At 36.5% G+C, this 25,501-nt stretch overlaps 2 protein-coding genes across 5 annotated transcripts in view; one reads left to right on the forward strand and one right to left on the reverse strand.

The window, feature by feature from the left end:
* The window catches only part of ANKRD42 (ankyrin repeat domain 42), a gene marked incomplete at its 5' end in the record, with an annotated part of 92,897 nt that extends 75,310 nt beyond the window's left edge, over positions 1–17,587 (forward strand). Inside the window, one exon of the mRNA XM_064365622.1 lies at positions 1,169–17,587. Coding sequence (XP_064221692.1) covers positions 1,169–1,258 — 90 coding nt within the window. The remainder of the gene's footprint in view (positions 1–1,168) is intronic.
* CCDC90B (coiled-coil domain containing 90B) lies at positions 7,126–25,253 on the reverse strand. Of its 4 annotated transcripts, XM_064365350.1 has the most exons (9): positions 24,694–25,253; positions 18,999–19,118; positions 17,932–18,035; positions 13,857–13,958; positions 13,154–13,195; positions 12,996–13,067; positions 12,850–12,903; positions 11,269–11,383; positions 7,126–7,638 (listed from the first exon to the last, which is right to left on the reverse strand). In XM_064365350.1, the coding sequence occupies exons 1-9, from the start codon at positions 24,791–24,793 to the stop codon at positions 7,583–7,585; spliced, it is 765 nt and encodes a 254-aa protein (XP_064221420.1). In that variant the 5' UTR covers positions 24,794–25,253; the 3' UTR covers positions 7,126–7,582. The 4 variants fall into 4 exon arrangements, with proteins under 4 accessions (XP_064221420.1, XP_064221421.1, XP_064221418.1 ...); XM_064365348.1 differs by lacking the exon at positions 7,126–7,638 and having other exon boundaries at positions 10,480–11,383; positions 24,694–25,252; XM_064365351.1 differs by lacking the exons at positions 17,932–18,035; positions 24,694–25,253 and having other exon boundaries at positions 18,999–19,111.
* Between the last annotated feature and the right edge of the window lie 248 nt (positions 25,254–25,501).

Below are 25,501 nucleotides of genomic sequence, written 5' to 3' on the forward strand. Positions count from 1 at the left end.
CCTTGGCCTCCCAAAGTGCTGGGATTATAGGTATGAGCCACCACACTTGGCCTCTTTAAAATATTGGTAATGCTGCCTACTATACTTTATTTTGTATGTATGGTATGAAGAACAGTTATATCATATGCTAAGTCCCAATCAAAGGTTATTTCTCTTGAAACTAGCTGGCAAGCTTTTTTCAAGACAAGAGACCATCTATATTACTCTATGCCCACAAATACCTGGCCACTATAAGAGAAAGATAGAAGTTTCTCTATCCTGCTCTCAAGTTTGCAGCTGAGGGATGTGGGAGGGACCAGATGCATGGTTGTTTTTCCAGGCGGTGTTGGATAACGGCAGCCTACTTCCATGTTCACACACGGTTGAGTTAAACTAATTGGACTCATTAGAAAAGGTGTCGGCAGGAACACCTTGGGGAACAACTCCAGCCATGGGCTCTCCCCAGGGACATGCACCTTGTGTTCTTCTTGGAGCTTCTGGGTTCAGAGCTGTCCTGCCTGACTAGATGCAGAGCATTTCTGACTGGAAGAATTATCAAAGGTGTTTAACATGTGGTGGATATCCATTGTGTTTCTAGCCCTGCTTGCTCCTTCCTATAGTATTTATTGATTCTTCTGTGCTGGGTCTTAAGGATACCAAGATGAATAAGAAACATTCAGAAACAGTGAAACCAGGAGACCAGGCAAAGAGCAAAATGAGACTACAGCAGTAGAGGGATGTAGTACAAAAACAAAAGAGGGAATGGGGAAGTTAGGGAATGATTAGCAGCACTATGGGAATGGCAAACGAATCCAGATGACATACTGACACTTTATTAGCAATATGTTAAATATTAGTGTCTGGGGATCTATTAGGTAGAGATAAAACTGAATGAGATAAGATTGAAAATTGGCTGTATCTGATAAGTAGCCACCTCTTTCTCACTACATTTTCTGTATTCTTTCTCTAGTTCTTAAAGTTCCTCCCAGTCATACGATTCAGCACAATATGATGCACTGGTACTTCAGATTTGGAAATTTATTCACAAAAAAATCCTAAAAGAAATTTAATCAGAGTTGAAAATACTAGTATGGTTAATTTTTTTTTTCTTTTGAACAGGCAATGTAGAAAGCTGAAAATGTGTGCTAGCATGAAAATGGCGTTTGACCCTCTTTTCCTTTGTTTATAGGAAGACAGTACTTCTTGTGAGTCAAACAGAGAGAAGAGGCGAGTCAAAAAAAAGGTTTCTTCTGGGGGAGTATTTGTGAGAAGGTACTAATCAGTGAAATAACTAAATAAACCTGATTGATTTTTCTCTTTCTTTTATAAAATTGATATAAATGTTAAGTCTATAAAACTATCTCAGAATTACTCTGATATGCTTCTGTTCCAACTCTGAAAGCAGAAATATGTTATACTAAAGAGATAGAGAGATTTTTTTAAATGGCACAGACTCAGTTGTACACCTTCGCCCAATATGCTTCTTACATAGTGCTACACAGGCAAGTTAAGAGATTTATGAGTAATTAATTTTACAAGTATTCATGTAAACTTTAAAATATTAGATGGTATAGTAATCAAAAGAAATCTAGTTCTAGATATTAAAAATTATTAATAATTCCACTATGGCTCCATAATAGAATCATATTTCTTTCACTTTCTAGAGAGTACCCTTTACTTCTACTAGTGTGAATATGTTTTTAAAAAATTTTTTTCAAATGACATAACTGCAAGCTTTTTAAGACTAGAGAAGAGGCAGACTGGACAGCATAAGAAACACTTGGCTTTATTTCTTCCTCTTTTCCCCTAGATCTTAAAGATTAGTAGCGCTTGGTCAACCAAAAAGCAACTATGGCTTTTCAGTTCAGTTCTGACTTCAATTACGTTTTTTCCTACCCGCCTCTATTTTCTCCTCTCTTCCCTCCATAGGCTAGCAGAGATTTATGACTCGCTTGGGGCCAGCTGTGTAGCTCCTGTCTCCCCCTGAAGATCTGTTGCTAGTTTTGGGCTTCCCTGGCAGCTGCCTTCCCACCATTCCACAGACTGCCTACCCTCTGGACCCCTGCATGTACTTCATGTGGACACTAAAGTTATTTTGACCGAGTATCATCAGAACTAGTTTGCCCTGACAGGAGTGCATTTGATTGCTGAAACCAGTTCGGCAGATTAAGGGTCTGTAAGTACGTGTTAAAAAATGAACTTTTGCTGCCAAGGTTAATCCCAGCTCTGCATTGTTGTGTAATCCTAGGCACAACTACTTAATCTCTTTCTATAAAATATACCTACCTCAAATGGCTGTCACTGGGAGAATTAAGAGATAGTAAAGGACTTGGAACAGATCTTACATGAAGTGTCCAATAAATGTTGACAACTACTATTAGTATAGATTGAAAGCCACAGAAACCACAGAAGAACTAAAAATATATAAGGATTATTAAAAGGATAGGTGAGCCATTTTTTAACACTTGCTTACAGACCCTTAACCAGCTGAACTGGGTTCAGCAATCAAATGCACTCTTGTCAGGGTAAACTAGTTCTGATACTAGGTCAAATTGGCTTTAGTGTCCATGTGACGTAGATGCAAGGGTCCAGAGGGTAGGAAGTTTGGTATATGGTGAGGAGGCTGCTGCCAGGGAAGCCCCCAAACCAGTGACAGATCTTCAGAGGGAGATAGGAGCTTCACAGCTGGCCCCTAGAGAGTCACAAATCTTTGCTGGCTCATGGTGGGAAGAGAAGAGAAAATAGATGGGGGTGGGAAAAAAGAGGGAATTGAAGTCAGAACTGAACTGAAAGCCATAGTTGTTTTTTGGTCAGCAAAGCACATTTATTGGGAAATCTAAGATTTGTGCCAAGCAAGCCCTTAACTATCTCTGAATTGTCACGACAGCCATAAGAGATAGATACATTTTATAGATAAAGTAGTTGTGCCTACGATTATACAATGCTGAGCTGGGATCCTAACCTTGGCAGCAAAAGTCTGCATTCTCTTAACCATTAATGGAATTTCCAGACCATTTCCCTCCCCTTCTGGGACTACACATAGCCTTACTTTTCCCCTCTAACTTGCTGCTAAAGTAATTCCAAACCTGGAAATAGTTTGTTATATTTGCTCCAGTTTTCTTTAATCTCTTTTTGTACCAGTGAGACAGAAAATACCAGAATAGTGTTGTAATAAAAGCATACACACCCTGTGGCAGAGGTTCCCTGGTTGTCCTCCAAAATCCATTCTCCCCTCTTCCACAACGGGAAGGATTTTTCTGGGTTTGTGGCTGCTCAGGATAAGGACTAACTTCCCAGCTTGGCTTTGCAACTAAGAGACCAAGTTGTGTCCAAAAGGATGTGAGCAAAAAATGTTACGTAAAACCTTAGGGCCATGGCTCTAAAGTCACCTCTTGCTCTTTTCTTCTTCTGGAATATGGATGTGGTGGTGAGTCAGCCACTGGACCTTGTGAATGAGGGGAACACAAGGATGGCAGAGCAGTAAAATAAGGAGCAAGGGCCCCGACACCATGGAGCTGACACATTGGCCCTAGAATGCTTACTTTGGACTGTAAGAGAGAAATAAACCTAATCTTATTTAAGCCACTACTATTCTGGGTTTTGTTACAGCAGCTAAATTAAAAGTATAATTCCAAAATTATGTATATTTATTCATAAATAATATACATATATATTATTGACTCATTAGGTTAATGAAACAAACAAAAAAAACAAGTGAAAAGGATATTGAAGAGATTTAAGTTATTTTGTTCCTATGACTCAGTAGATTGTCCATCTCATGAGAAATAGTACTCAGGTTGGACACTAGTAGTATATTGAGTGAAAGCATGAGAGAGTGAGATTTGGAGTTGAAGACTCGAGTCCCTGTGACTTATTTGCTGGGGGACTGGGGACAAGTTACTTCACTTGGCTAAACTTGTTTCTTCAACTGTAAAATGAGGATACCGTCTACCTAAGAAGAGAGCTGTGAAAATAGCTGAGCATATATATATGTTATTTAGCATATTTGCTGTCATATAGTCAAGGGTAGCTATTCTTTTTAAAAATAACAATCAGTAATTTCAGCAATCATAACCATAGCCTTTCCCACTGCCCCTTTTATTAAATATTAAAAAATACTTTAAAAATAAAATTTACGTATCTAAATTTACATATCTAAATTCTTAAAATTTGACAACATTATAAGTTTTGAATTGTTTTTCCAATATGGTAAGGGTTTTTCCTGACTCTTGCCAAGTCCTTACATACTCTTGCCTAGCCTATTTTGTCACCAAAGCAGTATGGATAGGTTAGGATCTATACACATGGTGAAAGTAGCTAATCCTTTTGGAGGCTTCTTACCATAGAAAATGCCCAAAAGGTATATTATGCTCAGAAACTCAGTATGAATGAAATATTTTCAGCATATTAAAAACTTTGGATTAAGGCCAACTGAGATTTATGAGTCTCATTTATTCCACAGGCATTTAACAAGTACCTCATATGTGTCTAGAGGCCTTCTGAGAACTTGTAGTTTAGTGTAGGGAAAAGATATGTACAATTGCTGTTTCATAGTGAGGTGCAAGTGCTAAAATAGAGGTATAGTTTTGAGGCATATAGAAACACCATCCTCTCATCCATCTTTATTTCATATATTGCCATCATCTAAACAAAAATTTATCTGAACGCCAGAACTACCGTCAAAATGAATTATCATGGAAAGGATATAGGATCTCAAAGTAATGGGGACAGGGTATGGTATGCATATTTCTATTCTTCTGTTACTGGATACAAAGCACTTTGTTTGGTAAACCCCTATGATGAGAAAGAACACAGATCTATTTAATATTTCGTGGCTGTATAACCTGGGAATATGTATCTTTATTTATTGGGGCTTGAGAAGGTCCAATAAATGGCATATCTCTTTTCTATCTTGGTTGTGAATATAACTAAGATGAAGAATGTAAGCTAATATAGAGGCCTAAACCAACCCCTTTATTTACTGATAAAACTACTGGAGAATTGGTTTTAGGAGTCAGAGTCTCAGGTGTTGCCCAGGCTGGAGTGCAGTGACTATTTCTAGGTGTGAACATGTTACACTTCAGCCTTGACGAACTCTTTGGCTCAAGCAATCCTGCTGTCTCATGTCTCTCAAGTAGCTAGGACTATAGATGTGTGCCACTCTAGCCAGCAAGAGAAAATGGGTTTTATCTTCAGGCCAGTAAGCTTTCTATCACTGAATTCTAGAATTGGACAGATTTACCCTGTCTCAAGCATTGCTTTGCTGGGCCAGGCCTCAACCTGCAGAGGCAGAGCCTGATCCTATAGAAGCAGAACAGAATGAATGTCTCTGTAGATAGACTGGTCCCAAACAGGAGTGGGGAGGAAGTGGGTTAATTGTGCCTTGTTTCTCTTTCCAAATTTGCAGTTGGGCAAGTCACTTTACCTAGGGCAGAGTGGATAAGGGGATGAAGAGTGACAACAATGTTATGCTACTGGAGCTTTCTTCACATGGAGGAAAGACGCGTTCCCTCTTAATATTTTAGAAAAAAAAAAAAATATATATATATATATATATATATATATATACACACACATATATATTGAGATGGAATCTTGCTCTGTCGCCTAGGCTGGAGTGCAGTGGCGTGATCTTGGCTCACTGCAACCTCTGCCTTCCAGGTTTAAGCGATTCTCCTGCCTCAGCCTCCCAAGTAGCTGGGGCTACAGGTAAACGCTACCATGCCTGGCTAATTTTTTGTATTTTTAGTAGAGATGGGGTTTCACCATGTTAGCCAGGATGGTCTCAAGCTCCTGACCTCGTGGTTTGCCCCCTTTGCCTCCCAAAATGCTGGGATTACAGGTGTGAGCCACTGCACCCAGCTAGAATATTTTAAATCAAAACAAAACAATAATTTATTTTCTTGTTTAATGTCTCTTTTCTTCACTAACATCGTCGATTCCATGAGAATGAAACCATGTTCATCTCTGTGCACACAGAGACTAGCATGCTGTTTGGCATATAGCAGGCAGTCATATTGGTTAGCTGAACAAATGCAGTGTAGTTTGTTACAGTGGACTTTAACTTTTATGGCCACTTATTAATTAACCCAGTGGAAATTCATCTACGACGTGCTAAGGACTCTCTTAGGCAATATGATTGTGAGATAAAAATGAATCAGAATGCAACAGGATAATGTCAAAAGAGTTTTTCTTTTGAAAACAAACCAGCAGTTAGATTCTTGAGGAAAATACAGTTGGAAAGCCTCTGACTGTCACTCACTGGACCATATGGACCAATCTCTTGACTGCTCTGTACTGCAGATTCCCTGTTTATAGCTAAACAAACAAATGACAAGGCTATTTTGAATAACTGATTGTCAAACTTTTATAGCTATTACCAAGGCATTATGAAATCAAAATGTTTACGTTCTGGTCTTGGATTCTTGATCTGGATAAAGCTGAAGAACTAAGATGAAAAGGACATTTTAAATTTCTTTGAAATTACATATGATTTACTAAGATATTAATTTATAAGAAAGAAAAAGGTAGACCTAATAACAAAACAAAATAAGAATTTAACTTGCCCTATGAGTTTCTTGAAAGTAGGTACTAGATATCAATAAATGTTTGAATGTAAATTATTAAGAAAAGCTTTGTTTTATATAATAAAATAAAGATGAGTTAACTTAAACTAAAGCAGGGATAAACTGGTTTTTGTGTATCAGAAATTTTAAAAATACATGTAATAATTAGAGCTCAATATTTAGCAACTCTACAGATTTCATATTAAGTGCTGTATATTTGCACTAAAGCATACATTCATTCATTCGTTCGTTCATTCATTCATTCATTCATTTGATGGAGTCTGGCTCTGTCACCCAGGCTGGAGTGGAGTGACGTGATCTTGGCTCACTGCAATTTCCTCCTCCCGGGTTCAAGGGATTCTCCTGGCTCAGCCTTCCAAGTAGCTGGTATTATAGGCATGTGCCACCACACCTTGCTAATTTTTGTATTTAACTCCTGACCTCAAGTGACCCACCCGCCTGGACCTCCCAAAGTGCTGAAATTATAGGTGTGAGCCACCACGTCTAGCCTATTATTTTAAAATTTATTGTTTTAGTTCATTACCAAAAAGAAATCAGTCTCCAACTATATGGTAAGTCACTTTTAAAATCCACACAACTTTGTTTTAATAATCTTTTATTTTATAGAAAAATGTAATTATGCAATGGTTATCAGGAAAGTTATTTCAGTAATAAGTATGTAGGCTAGGGAATAGTTTTCAAATATGCAGCCAATACCAACAAAAATCCTGTATGATTTACACAGTTGTTCAAGCAAACACAAGAAAACTGGTTCAATTTCTATGAATTATCAAAAGGACAAAATGCTCTTCTATCTCAAACCAGGTTTGAATGACAGCTTTTCAATATAATAAAGACACACACACAATAAAGACAAAATATGTCTTCTCATTCTAAAACACTTCCTCTTTTAGTCCATGTATACTTTAAATAAACTGGTGTCGTAAAGTTTTGCTGCAACTGACAATGTTCAAAGTAAATCTCTCTTGGTTTGGTGTTCTAAGAAGCCAATAGCTGCAGCAATACGAGCATTAATACTACTTCCAGAATCTATAAAATCCCAATGCTATTGCCAGGCAAGTAAACACTGAGGCTGTGAAAAGAAGAAACTATGTTATAGGTCTTGTATTTGTGATTATTTTGCAGAGATCAAGAGAATAATGTTATCTTTAAGTGAAGAGCAAAAAACAAAGGAAATCCAACCAATTTTCTATTCTATGTGTTTTATTCCCTAGAAAATTAAGGATGAAAGACATTCTTAAGGGAAGCATTAATGCCCAATTCTTTTTAAAAGAGCCTGTATATTAAAATGTAAATTATATGTCATTTAGAACCTATAAATTGTATTTAAAATCATTAACATTAGCATTATTGACTACTTTAAATAATTATAAGCTCTAATTTCAGATCTCATGATAATGAGATAATGATCTCATTCAAATCTTTCTTATATTAAAAAATTATGTAGTTAAGCTAGTAGAATAAACATCCATATATCTATGAGAAGAGAATTTTAATTGCCTTTTCAGTACATTTTAAAATAATTTCTCTCATAATTCTTAAAAAATGAAAATTTCAGTAAAAACTCTAAACTCAATGAAGTATAGGAAAAGCAGAAAAAGCAGCAGGTTTTAAAAATAGTTAATATACTAGCTGTACTTTATGTTACATCATTTTGGATAAAAAAAGCTTCTGTTTTCCCAGCTCTTAGAAGGTAAGTCTGAGTGGGGCCTTTAGGGACTCCCTAGTCTCCTATTTGTTTAAAACACCAATTGATGAATTTTAAAAATAGACAATTTAGAGATGAAGGGGAAACTTTTATGAATAAAGACACAAGAAAGCCTTTCAAAGTAAAGTTATTCATAATGTATAAACCCATTTGTATACCATCCCCTTTAATCCTACTACTTAGTGAAACTTGGTTAATGATAAGATTATTTTCTCAATTTTAAGAAACGGCATTAGGCATCTCTAAGACATATAGAGAAGGGCATTTGAGAAGTAATAACACTTAGAGTTTCTTGTTTTACTGTCACTGGGCAATTGTATATTCTCCCATTTGATCCTGCGACTATTTGCCACGTGTCAGGTAGTATGCTAGTGCGGTGAGCAATTACATACACTATGCTATTTAACCACGAGATTGGTGGTATTATCCCCATTGTACAGATAAGGTAATAAGCCCGGTTATACTGCTAGCAAGCAGTGGAGCCAGGATTTAAGACTAAGTATACTTGACTCTAAAGCTGTTTTTTTCTTTTAATAAAAACACAAAAGATTTGTTATCCTTATTATATACTGTGACACCAGTAAGACTCAACGTGTCATTTATTTGAGCCACATAGTGCTAAGTGGTTACATCCTCTGCTGATTTAACAGCTGATAAATTAAGTTTTAGATAACCAAAATGAACACTTATTTATTGTGAGGTGGCAGGCATTTTGTTCCTTCAGTAGACTATACAATCGACTGCATTTAAGTTTCTCTCTCATGTCTTGCTGCTGTTATTTCAGCTTTTATTTCTCATGGTTGTTGTTGTGGTAACTATGGAGCCATTCCCAAATTCTTTTAAATTTGCCGTTTATCCTCTATACCCTGTCTAGAGAGACATTCTACATATATGTAAAATGCTTAGGTTAGCATGTGCCTGATACATTTTAAGCACTCTGTAAACATTAGCTTTCATTATTTATCTGCCCAGAACAAAATATGCCACATTTTCTACAGAGTTTAACCACATAGATTAAATGGAAATTGCCATTATTCCTTGGCAGCAGTGTTCTGGGACAAAAGGTGGTATATGACCCAAGATGAACCATTCAGACTCCTTTCTGAGGATTTTAAAAATTGGAACTAAACAAAGAGGGCAATCTCTCCTGATTAGTGAAAGTGGAATGATAAAAGAGTCTAGGTGGTAATGCTTCCAACCCATGGAGGAAGCTGGTATGAGAAAATGAGGCACACATTCACAGATTTAAAGATTAAGTTCTGATTGCAAGTACCCTTGTAGGTAGGCTGTTTTACTTGTGCCCCTTCCATGGTTCAGCTGATGGCTGGGGGCTCCATCTTCAACCCCGCTGGCACCTCAACATCAGTGGTGACTGCCCAGAAAATGACTAAAAGTATAAATCTGCAGTTTTCTTTTAGACAGCAATTTGTTAATGTCAAAAATTTTAAATGTGCATCTTTTTGACTCTAAATTTTAAATGTACATAGCAAGTTGTTATATAGAAATGACGGCACAAAGATGTGTGTGTTTTTACTCAAGCATACACATATATGTGGCTGTTCAATACAGTATTGTCCTTAATAATGAAAAACTGGAGGAGAATGCCTGTTAACAGAGGACTAGGTACATAAATTTTGGCATTTTCATATAGAGAATACTATGCTTTCTAATTAAATGATGTCTGTGTGTATTGATGTGGAAAGAAATAAGACATTTGGTTAAATTTTTAAAAGTTGTAGAGTAGACTATAAAAATATGTGATCTAATTATTTTTAAGAAGTATATGGACGGGCACGGTGGCTCACGCCTATAATCCCAGCACTTTGGGAGGCCGAGGCGGGTGGATCACGAGGTCAAGAGATCGAGACCATCCTGGTCAACATGGTGAAACCCGTCTCTAGTAAAAATACAAAAATTAGCTGGGCATGGTGGTGCACGCCTGTAGTCCCAGCTACTCGGGAGGCTGAGGCAGGAGAATTGCTTGAACCCAGGAGGCAGAGGTTGCGGTGAGCCGAGATCGTGCCATTGCACTCCAGTCTGGGTAACAACAGCGAAACTCCGTCTCAAAAAAAAAAAGAAGTATATAAAATGTTTATATACAGAAGAAAAAGCCTAGAAATGTTTACTACTAATAGTAAATACACAATGGGAGGGGCTTTTACTTTTACTGCTTTTGAATTCTAGGAATAATTTATAATGAAAATACTTTTTATAAAAAGAAAGAAAAAAGACAAGTAATATTTGACTAGGGCATTCTTTCTAACTACTGGGGCCCTATAATTGGGTCAGGTCAGATGATACTTGAGGAACTCAGTATGTGACAAATAATCTAATTTTGGGGTAGTATGTAAGCTGCATCAGTTGATTCAAGGTAAGATGTCATCTCTCCCTCCTCCAGGTTTTTAATGGGCTTATATCTACTTTATTGATCTTTTTCTCTAACCTCATTCAAATCTTTGTGGAAGAACATAAGCAATAAAAAGAAAATTTTCATTATTTCGCTGTGGAATACCCAGTTTATCCTTCTATTATTTTGTGCTTGTGTTTATATATTTCTTTTTTTTAAAAAAACTTTTAAATCCAATTATTCCCATTGTATATTTATTTCTTTTATAGCCACATGCTTTTTCTATTAGTAAGCTGCAGAGTTGCCTGCTAAACTTGTATTCTGAAGGGTAACACATCGGTGAGGATGACAGAAGCTTCACATTTAGAGCTGTCTAATACTATACCCTTTATAGTCCTTCCTTTGGCTGCGTCTAACTTGTAATCTGCTGTAATAAAAATTGCAAGTAGTAAAAAAAAAACAAAACTGCAAGACTCCCAAAAATATATCCTGACACTAGAACCTTCTTTAAGCACTACAGGGAACCAAGCAATAAAGGAGCCTTGTTATAGCTCCTTTTTTTTTTTCTGTGCCTGCTCAGTTACCTTGGGAGGTAGGAACTAACAGGAAAACTAGATGACAGCAATTTCTTTCTCTGACAGTCTTACCTGCAAGATAACGAATGGTCTCAAGTTTGTTAGACTCCATCAGTGTTTTTAAGGAAGCAATTTCAGCATCAATTTTATTACTGGTCTCTGAAATAATACTTTTGGTTTGGGTATCCTGTAGTAAACAAGAATATATAAGAGAACATAATTTTGTCCCTGTTTAAATGGACAAAAAAACATATACATTAGAAACCCTCATTTATGGGCTAATTGTGATACAAAAGTCTTAGATGGAGAAACAGTAAAAACATAGTGGCATAAAAAAATAAATTAAAAAAAACACTACAAACTGACGAATCACATTCCTTCTACTTTTGTATTTGGAGATCATCTCTTAGGATTATCACATACTGGGAATATTCTACTAAAAACCTCATAATAACATATTCGATACCTAAATATATAAGATGATAAAGTGAGAAACAAAAAATTAAGTCACAGAACTATCATTTTATGTGTGCAAAGTCCTTAAGATATTATGGTTAAAACTTTAAATATATTCTACAAATGAAAAAAAAATAACCAGATATATGAACTGGCACCAGTATTAAAAGAACTGGAAGAAATACCTGATGGTTAACACTGATACATGTATAGGTGACAAAAGGTAGGGAGGAGAGATGTGAGCTAGAGCACAGAAAGTAGTTGTAAAAGACTTTGCTGATTTCCTTGCTTATCTCCTTTATCTGGCCAAGAAGTAAGGGAAGAGAATAAGATCTTTGAAAGAACAAATGTGACCTTCTCTTCTATTAAATTATGAGCAAGAGTGATATAATTTCTGTTAGAATATGTACAAATGGCTTTGAACTTTTAAGAAAAGGACAAGGCTGAGTCAGAAAGTGGGGTTTTACTCAAGCCATAGAGATGAAGTCGTGATTACATTGTAGGATTACTGACAAGGAAAGCAGTAGTTCCCAGTTTGGGATTTAGACTACAGGTTCTTTTCCTAGTGCCACCACTTACTGTGTGACCTTAACTTCGTTGTGTCTTATTTTCCAAATTGGTAAAATGGGAATAATAGTGTCTATCTCACAGAGACCGATACAAGTAAAGCGTGTAAAATGGTATCTGGCACATTAATAAACACTACATATTTAGTATTTTTTTTAAATGTTTAAACCTTAAGAAAATTATTTAACTGAACCTAGGTACTCATTTAAGTACCAATGATGAATACCAATAGTGAATCTTTGTCTTTTAAAAAGTAGTTCTTTTTTTGTTTTTGTTTTTGAGAGAGAGTCTTGCTATGTTGCCCAGACTGGTCTTGAACTCCTGCCTCAGTCTCCCAAAGTGCTGAGATCACAGGTGTGAGCTACCACACCTGGCCCAAAAACAGAGTTATTTTCTATTATAGAAGTAGTTTAAAAAAGCACACTATGTGAAAGCTTGGTTCTTCAAGGTCAAGGCTCATGAACAATAATCTGGTGGCAGGTTCTCTAGAAATGCTGGCTAACTATCAGAAAACCATAGATTCTACAGAATTAGCTTTTTAAAGTCCAAATTTATAAACTGGTACACATAAAAGCAGTTTTACAAGGCATAAGAACTGGATAAAAGAGACATTTTTACATATTAGCTTACCTTTTTTGTAAATTCTGTAGTTGCTTCCATAAGTTGCTTTTCTTGATCTGTAAACTATAGGATATGAAGCAGCAGGAAGTTAAAAAAAAAGACTAAAAATTAAAAAGGAGTAAGTAACCAAGAAAGTACATTTAAAAGCACATTACCATATCTGTTACTCTGCTCCTTTCTAGGTTGATATCCAGTTTATTATCTGCTCTGATTCGACTGGTTTCATGCTTTCAAGAAAATAAAGACATTTTTAAAATGATCTTGTAATGAATATTTGTTCTGAAATTAATAGCTAGAAAAAAAATTCACTTACCATTAGTTGTTGCTTAACTTGGTCTAGTTCAATTTTCATTTTCTAGGTACAAGAAAGATCACATGCAATTAGTATTAAACCAAGTCCGTATTATGATTAAAAGAATCTGAAACCCTAGATTACCAAAATTTGGACAATCTATGGATTTCTAATCAGAATTGATGAGAAAAAAATTTTCAAAAGAAACTAGTAAGTCACTGTATTCAGAAAACAATTCTTATGAACAAAATGCATTTGTTTTTATATTATACTTTTAAAAACTGATTTTCTAAATTTAAAAATAAGCCATAGTGGATAACGTAACTTAAAATTCTGACTTAATTACAGAAATATACTTTTCTCCTAAGTCACAAAGACATTTAGTACTTAAATGTCTTTGATTAAATAAAAGTGAAAATGCCACATTACTCTCAGCTCTGAAACCATTATATAAAAATTTTATATAATATATATAGTTCAAAGATTTTCTCTTTTATGTGATTTTATATGTATAAAATTTAACTCTTATTCTCTTCAGTATGCAAAGCACTATGATTTATATAGAAAAAAATTAGGTATGGTTAAATAAATAGTATATTTTAAAATCTATTTATTGTTTACTAACCACATGGAATTATTGTTTGGTCTTACTAACTTATTCACTAAGTAAGATGCTTATTATGAGATCAGTATTTTATGAGTAATAGATTAAAATTTGTATCACCTCATTCTCAGCTCTCAGATTTGCGAATTCACTTTTCTCTAGGATGACCATGTCTTTCCTGATAGAGTCCAAATGAGCCATTAGCTGTTGTATTGTTATTTCCTAGAAAACAAAATAAAAATAACCTAGTGATCTATAGAAAGCCATCTTTTTATTTTGCATTGTTTTCATGAAATTTAAATGAGTTTGTTAACATGCTACAAGGTATAATGTTGATTGGTTAAGGAAATATGAAACCTACGTATCTAAAATATCAAAATGAGAAAAAATGTATTTCCTAGTGAAGAGAGACAAATGTGCAGGTGTTTGAATGAAAAGAATCTCAATAAAATGCTTCCTTAGACCCAAAGAGTTCCTCAAAAAGATAATGTTTTGTTCTTGTTTTTTTGAATACTCATATGGAAAGGGTTCTCTCTCTTACTACTTTGATTTTGAGAGATTTTCTACCACTGGAAAATTCCATGTAGTGGATACGACTCAGAAGTCAGGTAGTAAAAAAACAGATGTATAGTTAAAATAATTGCCCTCTGTCAGCACAACATAATCAATTTTGTTTAAATTCCTGGGTAGCTTCCTTATATTTGGCACTACAAAGAAGATATGAAAGAAAAGGTGGCCCTTACCTGATAGATTTATAAACTTTTGCTTTGTTAGGGAGGGACAATTTTGCAGAAATGATTTAAGGCAGCCTTACAAAGAAAATATAACTGTTATAGGTTGAATATCCCTAATCCAAAAATCTTGACAAAATCCGAAACTTTTTGAGTGCCAACATGACACTCAAAGGAAATGCTCATTGGAGTATTTTGGATTTCAGATTTGGGATGTTCAGCTGGTAAGTGTAATGCAAATATTCCAAAAAAAAAAAAAAAAATCTGAAATCTGAAACACTTCTGGTGCCAAGCATTTCAGATAAGGGATATTCAGCCTGAAGCACTGAACTTCTTAAAATTAGGTAGCTTGCTAATTTACCTATCCTTTACCAAAAGAACAAGCAAATGAGGGAATAACCTTGATAAGGACTCTGTATAATAGTTTAGAAATAAAACAAGAAAGCCCAAAAAAGATTGTGAGTTCTGGAGTCAGGCTGTCTATGTTTGAATCCAAACTCTGCCATTTACTGTGAGATGCTAGCAAGTCATTGAATTTCTCTGGTCTACTCACTGGTAAAAGGGAAATAGTAACAGTACCTGCTACATGTTAAAGAGTTGTTTTGAGGATTAAATGAGGTAATGTATGTATAATGCTTAAAATTGTACTTGGCACATGGTCAGCAATGAAACGTTAGCTATTATTATTACCGATGGGACAGAGATCTAATGGCCGAAGCAGGATATTCTAATGCTAATGTATTAATGTGGAGGAAGTTTGGACTTCTTATCATAATAGATAAAAGTTTTTAACTCTGTACAACAGACATTTCTGACTCATGCCTTTTCTAACCCTCATATAGGACTGGGGAGGGGTGTTCATTTTCTTTTATTCAATTCTGCTTGACATATTTATGAGAATTAATTCAGAAGTCACACAGATGTGGCTTCTAGGGGCTGGGAGTCCTGTTTGCCCCAAGTATCATTATAAAGGAATTATAAGACATTAAAAATAATGTATTCTTATTACTGAGATTACATAGGCAAAAGCTGGAAAGCTAATTACAGACTTCTTGTGGAGTCTCAACCTGAAAATAAGGGACTGTATTGTGGCTCTGTTTTTTTTTTTTTTTTTTTTTTTAAAGACAGAGCCTTGCTCTGTTGCCCAGGTTGAAGCACAGTGGGGCGATCTTGGCTCAATGCAGCTTCCACTTCCTGGGTTCAAGCAATTCTCATGCCTCAGCTTCCCAAGTAGCTGGGACCACAAGCACCCACCACCATGCCCAGCTAATTTTTTTGCATTTTTAGTAGAGACAGTGTTTTGCCATGTTGGCCAGGTTGGTCTCGAACTCCTGACCTCAAGTGATCTGCTCACCTCAGCCTCCCAAAGTGCTGGGATTACAGGTGTGAGCCACCACACCTGGCCCACTGTGGCTCTTAAAAGCCTCTTTTTACCTCATTCTTCCTTTAAATACAGACTCAAAAAGCCTACAAAACAGCACAGGTGTCCACCTTTAATAACTTTAAATGTAAAGACATAATCCATTGTTAGGTAGCCAAATCTTGTAAAAGTGATTTTTGTAACTATGGAGCCATCAAAGAATATTCAGATTTTAATCAAATTCACAATATAATCAAATTCTCAGAATAAGAAGACTTCATTATTTTCTTTTTTCCCCTCATCCTGCTAGCTGACTTGGTTTCATATGGCCCATTCTGAAGTGATCAAGTATGCAGCTTGATGGCCTGATGGCCCTGAGCCTTAGCTCCATCCTTCATGACATCTCTGTGCCTTATTCTATACTAGAGGTGGGGTCAGCAATGGAATTAGATACAAGAATGGAACAGGATTTTTAACTTCACACACCAGTAATAAAAAAGCCAAAAGTATAATAGTAATATTTTTATGCCCAATCCTACCTCTTGTATATAGGATTAAATGGTCCTAGCAGCACAAAGATTCCTCAAATCACAGCTTTATTTCACGCCTTATAGGTAAACTTAAAAATAAAAACAAATTACTTTCTTAAAAAGATCAGTAGCTCCATATAGCTCTTTCCAGACAGTTCAGAGCTGTGGAGTAACTAATTAAATGTTTGGCTTTTTCTTTAGTGGATTTAGTAGTCTGTTATGATCCTAAATAAACTAGCTAAAAAAATGCATGTACAAACTTAAAGGGAAGTTGAATGTAGGGGTTGAATGTTTCAATTTTAAATGTCTAATTAATTAGACATTTGTCTACTATAATTGGAGATTATAGTTTTAAAAAAAATTTTTTTTGAGACAAGAGTCTCACTCTGTCACCCAGGCTGGAGTGCAGTGGTGCAATTTTGGCTCACTGCAACCTCTGCCTTCCCAGTTCAAGTGATTCTCCTGCCTCAGCCTCCCGAGTAGCTGGGATTACGGGTACCCACCACCATGCCCAGCTAATTTTTTGTATTTTTTTTTAAGTAGAGACAGGGTTTCACCATGTTGGCCAGGCTGGTCTTGAACTCCTGACTTCAAGTGATCTGCCCACCTTGGCCTCCCCAAGTGCTGGGATTACAGGTATGCACCACAGCACCTCTTTAAAATCTTTTGATCTACTGTGACCCTTATAGTAATGAAATTTTATGCAAGAGATTCTAGTTTTATATAAGAAATCCTGATTTTTTTCTCCATGCTGTAAAATACTTATCTGAGGAAGCCTAAATTTGAAAAATTAAAATTCAAAAAATATAACCATAGGAAGAAAACAGATTCTTAAACATAATACATTATTTCATGACTGACAGAAATGAATTATTATTCCAGTTAAGTTCATTTAGTTTATTCAATCCTTTATGTAAAATTATTGCTTTTTGTCCATATCACCACAGTGAAAACTCTTGCAAACTACTTAATCTCTCTGAGTGTGTCTTCAGTGGCCAGATAGAATTCTGCCTACTTTTCAAGGTTGTTAGAGATTAAATCATATACGAAAAGTACTCAGCACTGTGCCTCTTACATGTTAAATTCTTATATTTGACTTTAAAGAATTTTATATTCAGTCAAATTAAAGCATCTTAGCTAGGTAATTTATAAAGTCCTTCCCAGCCATGTAAGTCCTTTCCAGCTAGGCCTGTGAAAATTAACCAATACATATGTAAGGCAGCAATAAAATATACTTAATATATAGAAAGATTAGCTTTTCTACTGTGGTGAGCTTTCTAGAGGGAAAAAGTTGTTTCACTAACAATCTACCGCCACCCATGAATAACACAATATAATGACCTCATCTCATCAAAATTTGGCAAAATACCATTCTCTTTGTTACCACAATATTATTACACCTATTCTAACTATTTAGTCTCTAAATATTGACTTTATTCTTTTTTTTTTGTGGTCCCTTTAGAGAGAACAAGGAAGATAGGAGCATGTTTGGAAGGTCAGTAGGTAGCCAGAAACGTATTTATGAAATGATTGTCTAATGAAACGATCAGAAGTGATAATAATCAGTGTATTACCTGTTGAGCTTGAGTTACCATCTCTTTATAGATAGTATCCAGGCTGACATTTGATAAAGTAGTTAATGCCGATACAATTGTTTCTGCTTGTGTTTTGTCAAATCCTGTAGGCAGCAAATAGGTATTTTATTTTATTTTTTTAAAGTGCATATCCTTATCAAAATAGACAGCTAGAGTAACTCCTCAACATTTAAATTGTTATATACTCTTTTAAAAAATGGTTACAATTAAAAATTTGAGAGATAATGCTAAATTACTCTCTAAAAGTACTCTACAATTTAAATTCCCATTGACACTGGATATTACTTTTTTTTTGAGTGTATAACTGGCATTAAAAATGGTATTATTATGTTAATGTTACTTAAATTTGCATTTCTTTGGTTGGTAGTGAGGTTAAGCATTACATATACTTTTTGTTATTTATGTTTATTTTTCTGTGTTCTGCTTGTTTATAGCATTTGCCCTTTTTTTCTGTAAAACTGCTAATTCTTTTACATTTAGCTTTTTATCTATCTGAAATTTAGTTTTCAGTTTAAGGGGATCTAGTATATTTTTTTCCAATGGCTACTCATTTGTTATATCTCATTTAATAAATAGTCCTTCCTTTCCCTAATTTGTAATGCTTTCATCACATATTAAATTCATGTCTGTGTCTCTATGAATACCATTTTGTTCTATTAGTCTGTTCCTGTAATATCACATAATTTAAATTACTGTTTTGAAACCAGGTAATTTTTTTGTGCTTATTTTCTGCTTTTTTAATCTCAAACAATTGTTCCACTTTAGTATCAGCCTAGAAACTCTAGTTTTCTTCTTTTTCACTTATTTGGAATCATTCTGCATATATTTCATGTGCTTTTTTCAATTAACATATCTTGAACACTCCCCATATCAGTAAATGTTTCTCAAGCAGTATCATTTTTAATGATTATAAAATATTTAATTGTATGGATGGCAAGGTCTATTTAGTTACTCTTAATTGTTCATAATAGTGATACTGTCTTGACTAGGCAATTATTATGAGTGCTATTAATTTTCTTCTTTCAAGAGGTATCCATGTTTCTTACCATGAGTTTCCAAGTCCTGAACCAATGCATGGGTATCAAAAGTTAGTTTCCTTTGTTCTAAAGGAGTTATGTCCACTGGCCGCCTATCATATCCCTCTTTGGTTGTGGTAGTGAAGAAGTCTGAAAAGAGAAGACATTTGTTTTCTCTTGTAGTAACTGATACAGGTATTATATTTTAGCTTACAAAGCATTTTCCTCATCCATTTAAAATAAAGTTCTGGCTCTTCTAGTTTTGTCATCTCACCCAAGTTAATTGACTCCTTTGAGCCTCTCTTTTATCTGAAAAGTCTGATATTTTTCTGTACATACTAAACATTCAATAAATGTTTTTTTCCCTCCTTCAATATTCAGAAATGTTAAGAGTTGGTCTAAAATTGTAATAAAACACACATCAAATGCTTTGGATATCACCACTTCAGCTCTAATTACTGAAGAGCAGAAACTGCTCAATTCAGCTATTCTCTGTGCTCAGTAACAGTCTTCGAAAGAGCTATGAATAATTTTTACACTTATATCTCTATTTAAAGTAGCTTTCCATACTCCCACTCACTTATATGTCCACAGTTTATTTCCTACATAGTTGTCAGCTCCAAAATGAAATTATCTTGCTTGCTGTTTGTATCTTTGGACCAGAATATAAGCTCCATGATGATTTGACTGTGATTTTCACTACTGTATCTTTAGCACCCAGAACAGCACTTTGGCACATAGTTGGGTCACAAACTTTTACTGCTGATTCAATCAATGAATTTGATTTGAAATCATGGGCGTATTTACTGGTATCAACATAAGAGCTCTAGGAGCAATTTCTCATTTCTGAAATAACACTTCTTGTCCTATTTCAATAAATTCCCCAAGTTTTAACCTAGACACAGTAAAGACCTTTTCTATATATTGCTGATGAATTTATTATAAGGTGCTCTGTCCATAAACAACTTCTAGGAAAGGTAAAGGGGTTTGCCTAAGGTCACAAAGCCAATGGCAGAATTAGGATTTAGACTCATGTTCTTCTGAACAAATCTTATATTCTTTCCATCACTCCATGCTGTCTCATTTATCCCAAGCCACCTAAAATATCTAAGTATTTAAAAGACTGCAACTTCAGGCATTACTTTTCCACTGGTACTGTGTAGGACAAATGTGATTTCTTTCTTACATCCTTCTAGCCTAATAAATATTTGTTGAGTGCTAGAACTTGTGCCAGGCACAAGGGATAAAATGATAAGCAAAACCAGACATGAATGATGTTCTCACTGATTTTATAGACCAGAAAGCAGGAAACAGATACTGTTTTTTTAAAAAATATAAGAATAAACTCTAAATTCAAATGATAAAAGATATTCATACTCCAAAAATTTTTACTTAAGAGATAAAAGCAAGTAGCTATAAATAAAGGTGGAGCAATTTTTTAAAACACACACACATATTAGCACACTGGTCACTAATCTTTTTCATTTGAATGTCATCTAGAAGGGTAAAGAAACATGGCTTTGTGTGTCAATGTCAGACCTAAGGTAGGAGAGAAAAAGAAAAATTAGGAGAAAAAGGGGCAGATTTCAATAGTTTCAGTAACAACTGCATTAGGAGTAATGATGGTACTTTTAGTTACGTATCCCTGATTAGAAGTTTATTTGGATTTAGAAAAAAAATCAGTAATAATATTTATGTAATATTTTACTGTTTTCATATCCATTACCCCATCCTTAAAATTCTCATTTTATGGATGAGGCAAATTGAGGCTCAGGGCTAAGTATGGATGCTCCTCAGCTTATAAAAGTGTTATGTCCCAATAAATTAATCATAAATTGAAAATATCCTAAGCTGAAAATGCATTTAATACACCTAACCTACTGAACATCACAGATTAGCCTGGCTTACCCAAGCACACTGCGAACACTTACATTAGCCTATAGTTGGCCAAAATCATCTAACACAAAGCCTATTTTATAATCAAATGTTGAATATTTCATGTAGACACCCAGATGGGCACTTTATAAAACATGACAGGATGCAAAAACAAAACCCAAAAAACCCTGACAATACTAAGTATCGGTTGTTTGCCCTTGTGATCCATAGCTGTGTGGGAGCTGCGGCTTGCTGCCCCTGCCTAGTATTGCATGAATACTACATTACTGCTAGCCTAGGAAAGGATCAAAATTCAAAGTAGTTTCTACTGAATGCATACTGTATTTGCACCATAGTAAAGTTAAAAATTTTTAAGTTAAACTAACTTGAGGACAGTCTATAATTAGTTTGCAATCTTATGGTCTCATAGCTAGGCAGATTAGTACAGTTCCTCTGGCTTAGTCAAGAAACACTCTGAATACCTTGCACAAAGAGCAGCTTCCTACTAAATTTCAGATAGAAACCAAATACCTTAACAAGCCAATAAATCTCCATAGGGTGCAGCTCCTTTCATGTCCTACTATGCTCTCTGGCCCTCTGCTTTCAAGGGGTCTTTGATTTTAATTCCACGAACATGCCATGTGCTTTCCCTTCTCAGGGCCTTTGCCCAGCCCCTGTCCTGTTCAGAAAGCTCTCCTTTTCTCTGCCTGCTCCTGTTTATCCTTCAGAGCTCAGTCTGAATGTTTCTTTCTCTAGAAAGCCTGATGACTCCTTTAGGTTAGGTCTCTCTCGTGGTGGTTTTTCATAGTACTGCAAAGCATTCTTTTGCAAACCTTTTCACAATTTACACATTTATGTGACTCTCAGTTGTCTCCCCAAGAGACCAGTGGTCAGCCAACTGCAGCCCATAGACTATGTTTTTCTAGTTTTATTCCTTAGAACTAGTTTTATTAGAACATGACTCATTCATTTATGGATTAATCTATGGCAACTTTCACACTGCAGTGGCAGTGAATAGTTATGACTGAACTTACAGCCCACAAAGCCTAAAATATTTATTATTAGGCTCTGCAGAGAAAAAGTTTGTCAACCCCTGCACTAAACTATACAGTCCTTGAGAGCAGGAACCACATCTGTTCTTGCTCACTACTGAATTCCCAGTGCCTGCACAATTCTGGATGCTCCATTGATAGATACCTGCTGAATGAAAGGCACTGTGCTTGGCATTATGTATACACAATGAATACAAAGGAGAGGCACCTGGCCCTCCTTGAGAATAAAGGATCAAGAATGGCTATTTGGATGGTAGAGCTACATTAAATCTTAGAGAAGCTACTCAGACAGAATGAATGAGCAATATCAAGCCATGGGCAGCCTTTGTTATTCACTTGCTTCTATTTATTATGGGCCTAGGGAGAGCTGAGAATACAGAAGGATATGTAGAACATTATTCTGTATATGTGCTCAAATATGTACATATTTTGCTTAGTCCTCCCAATCCTATGAGGTAGGTATTGACACCCACTGGCAGTAGAACTTTGGGTTTCACTCCACTTTGGAAGCCATAAGGAACTGAAAAAACCACTGGATATTCATAGTAGGGTGTCATAATCACTATTCCATCTGTGTCATGAGCATGCATAAGCACTCATTAAGAATGTCTTTGCAGGCGGGGTGCAGTGGCTCACACCTGTAATCCTAGCACTTTGGGAAGCCGAGGCAGGCGGATCACTTGAGCCCAGGAGTTCGAGATTAGCCTGGGCAACATGGCAAGACCCTGTCCCTACAAAAATTATAAAAATTAGCTGGGCATGGTGGTGTGTGCCTGTAGTCCCAGCCACTTGGGAGGCTGAAGTGGGAGGATCACCTGAGCCTGGGAGGCAGAGGTTGTAGTGAGCCAAGATGGCGCCAATGCACACCAGCCTGGGTGACAAGACCCTGTCTCAAAAAAATAAAAATTAAAAAAAAAAAAAGAAAGTATTTGCAGCCGTATTAATAGGTAGGCGAGATAAGTGCCCAGAAACAGTGTTTCCAGCTCAAGGTGGAATAACAGATCCTTAATAACTTGAAAAGTTTTGCATAGACTTAAACATATATACAAAATCCCAAACTTTTCCTTTCATTGTTACTTCTTTTGATTCTTTGATACCTGTCTCGTGGATATGTTTGTTTATAATAGTGAGATTGTTTATTTATAATAGTGAGATACAAACTCAGAGTTTAAAGGTTTAACCAGCTTCATAAAACTACTAAGTCACAGATTGCTGATTGGAACTCTGGCCTATCTTGCACCAAGCTCCTCTGGAGCTTGTTGGAAAAGGTCAAATTTTACTTTTGAAAAAATAAATAAAAACAACAAAAAAGAGATGTAAAATGTTGTCCCATTAAATATAAGCTGCAAGTTTTATATTAATTTACTAATTTTACAGCTGAAACACTTCAGTGTATAGCCAGTTATTTTTCTGTCAGGAACTCAAAAGAACAGGCATTATAGTGTATATTCTTACATGCTGGTCTACTAACTTGCTAGACTGATTGCATTAGAATAACTAAGTCCTTCCATTGGTCAGAGGTCAAGGTTTTCAAATCCCTTGATTATTGACATTATTAGGCAAGTTTAAACTACTTGTATACAATAAACATTCAATATTTGTTTACTGAGGAGGGACACATCCTATTAGTTCTAAGAAGAGATTTAAGGTTTCTCCAAGAATACTCAGACTCAAGTGGGATAAGTTTTATGTAAAGCATTAACATTTACTTATGGTCATGTGCTTCCCAGTATGATATGCACTTCAAAGTTCATTCCCTAAAAATGTTTAATTTTGTTTTCATTTGGATATGTAAATGAAGTACGCCTGTAAAAGTCAACAAAGATGACAGTCGGATGGTTTCCTGGAGTTCAAAAGTGCTACTTACTTTTTGTAAAATCCATCATAATGTGTATGTATGCTAAATACTGAAATACTTAACAAAAGAGACCTTGTGAATGACCCTGGCACTGCAGCTGTTACTAGTGTGGATTAAAATGAAACCGTGAGCAAAATAGCACAAGTAACAGTGTGGAGCATAAATAACAGCATGGACGTGTTTGGGTACTGAATGGCTCAGTGTGCCTGGCACTGAAGATTCAAGAAGGTGAACAGAGAATGCTAAGATTGATATGAGGTGTCTATTTGCCTATTTTGTGGACAACCCTAAAACAGTTTAAAAATTGGGGGGGAAGTTTAAAAACTAGGGGTAAAAAACGACAACAAAACCTAGCCCTAGAAACATTTCTCAGAATAAAGTCAGGTATCTTTAGAACACCCTGTTAACAGAGGTGCCAACCGGTTGGAAACTTGTAGGTTCAGTATTCAGTTATTTTTTTTTTCCCCAAAGTCTACAATGTGACTGAAAATATTGAGAATTCCAGCGAGAATAAGGCAGACGTGACCAGAAATTTATGATTTAAAAACCTGGGCTGAAGGCCAGCACCTAAACGATCTAAATTTGAACAGGCCATAAAAGAAATCGGGACACCCTCAAACACAGATTACCTTCCTTCGGCTCCTGACAAACCTACAAGCCTCTTGTCACCAAAAAAGGGAAACATGGGCCGAGAAAGAAGCCGGGCGCGAAGCCCAGGCCTTCAAAGTCTCTAAGAAGAGAAAGGCGATGCTTTCCTCAGTCCTCGCCCCTTGGGGCGAGCTGGGCAAGTCGGGGCAGCCAGCAGCGGTGTTGCCAGCACAAGGCGTGAGTAGGGGAGGAGGGCGTGGCACCTTCTCGGGTTCGCTCGAGCAGGCGCGACCCACGGTCGTCGTCTCCCTAGAGAGCACTCAGGCATCTATGACACGACGCCTTGCCTCACCTCTCCGCAGGGCGGGCGAGAAATGCCCGCAGGGGCTTGAAACCCAGCGATCCCCGCTGCCTTGGGAAAGCAAAAACTGCCAAGCCCGGCGACGACTCATGTCCTCAGAGTTTTCCGGTGGGCGGGAGGCGGAAGACGGGTTGAATCTCTCACAGGCTTTCGGACAAGGTAGTTCTGGCACCGCAGGAATGCTGGGAATTGTAGTTTTCGGTCGGTCACAAGACCACCTTCCAGCGCGGGCGCCACCGTGGTGCCACGAAACTGGGCCTCCTCACAGACAAACCAACGGTTCATGAGCATGGCTCAGCGCTGCCCCACTTCTCCCACAGCCCCTTCCAGACCTGTGAACGCCTTTACCGCCCTAGTAAAGCGGGATCTTGTTGGAGAACCTTCCGGCGCCTGTTTCCTGGCAGTGGGGCATAGTCCAACAGCAGGCTCCCCCAAGATAGCCAGCGGCTATTACGCGCCACGGTCGGCGGAGTTGGAGTCGTATGTAGCCGCACAGCAGCCTGGGTCCTGAAGTCCGCGGCCACTGAGCATTCTGGGTGACCGCATACTGCGGAGGCCAACGAAACCTTCTGGAAAGTGTACTCTAGCGAGCCGTTCATTTATGATACGGCGTCACATCCAGCTCCTTCGCCCTCTGGTGCACGGGAGGACCAAATATTTCAGTTGGTTATGTCCTTTCTTCAGCGAAGCTGAATTCCTCCGTTTCTAGGAGAAATTCTTTGAATTTTCACCAGTTATCCCTCTCAGACCTCAGTTACTCAAGACTTTGCTCTGCATAGTAAAATGCTGAAAGCAACAA

This window comes from Aotus nancymaae, unplaced genomic scaffold, assembly GCF_030222135.1.
Source record: "Aotus nancymaae isolate 86718 unplaced genomic scaffold, 86718_ANA_hifiasm-v0.15.2.pri h1tg000059l, whole genome shotgun sequence".
NCBI classification, from domain to species: Eukaryota; Metazoa; Chordata; class Mammalia; order Primates; family Aotidae; genus Aotus; species Aotus nancymaae.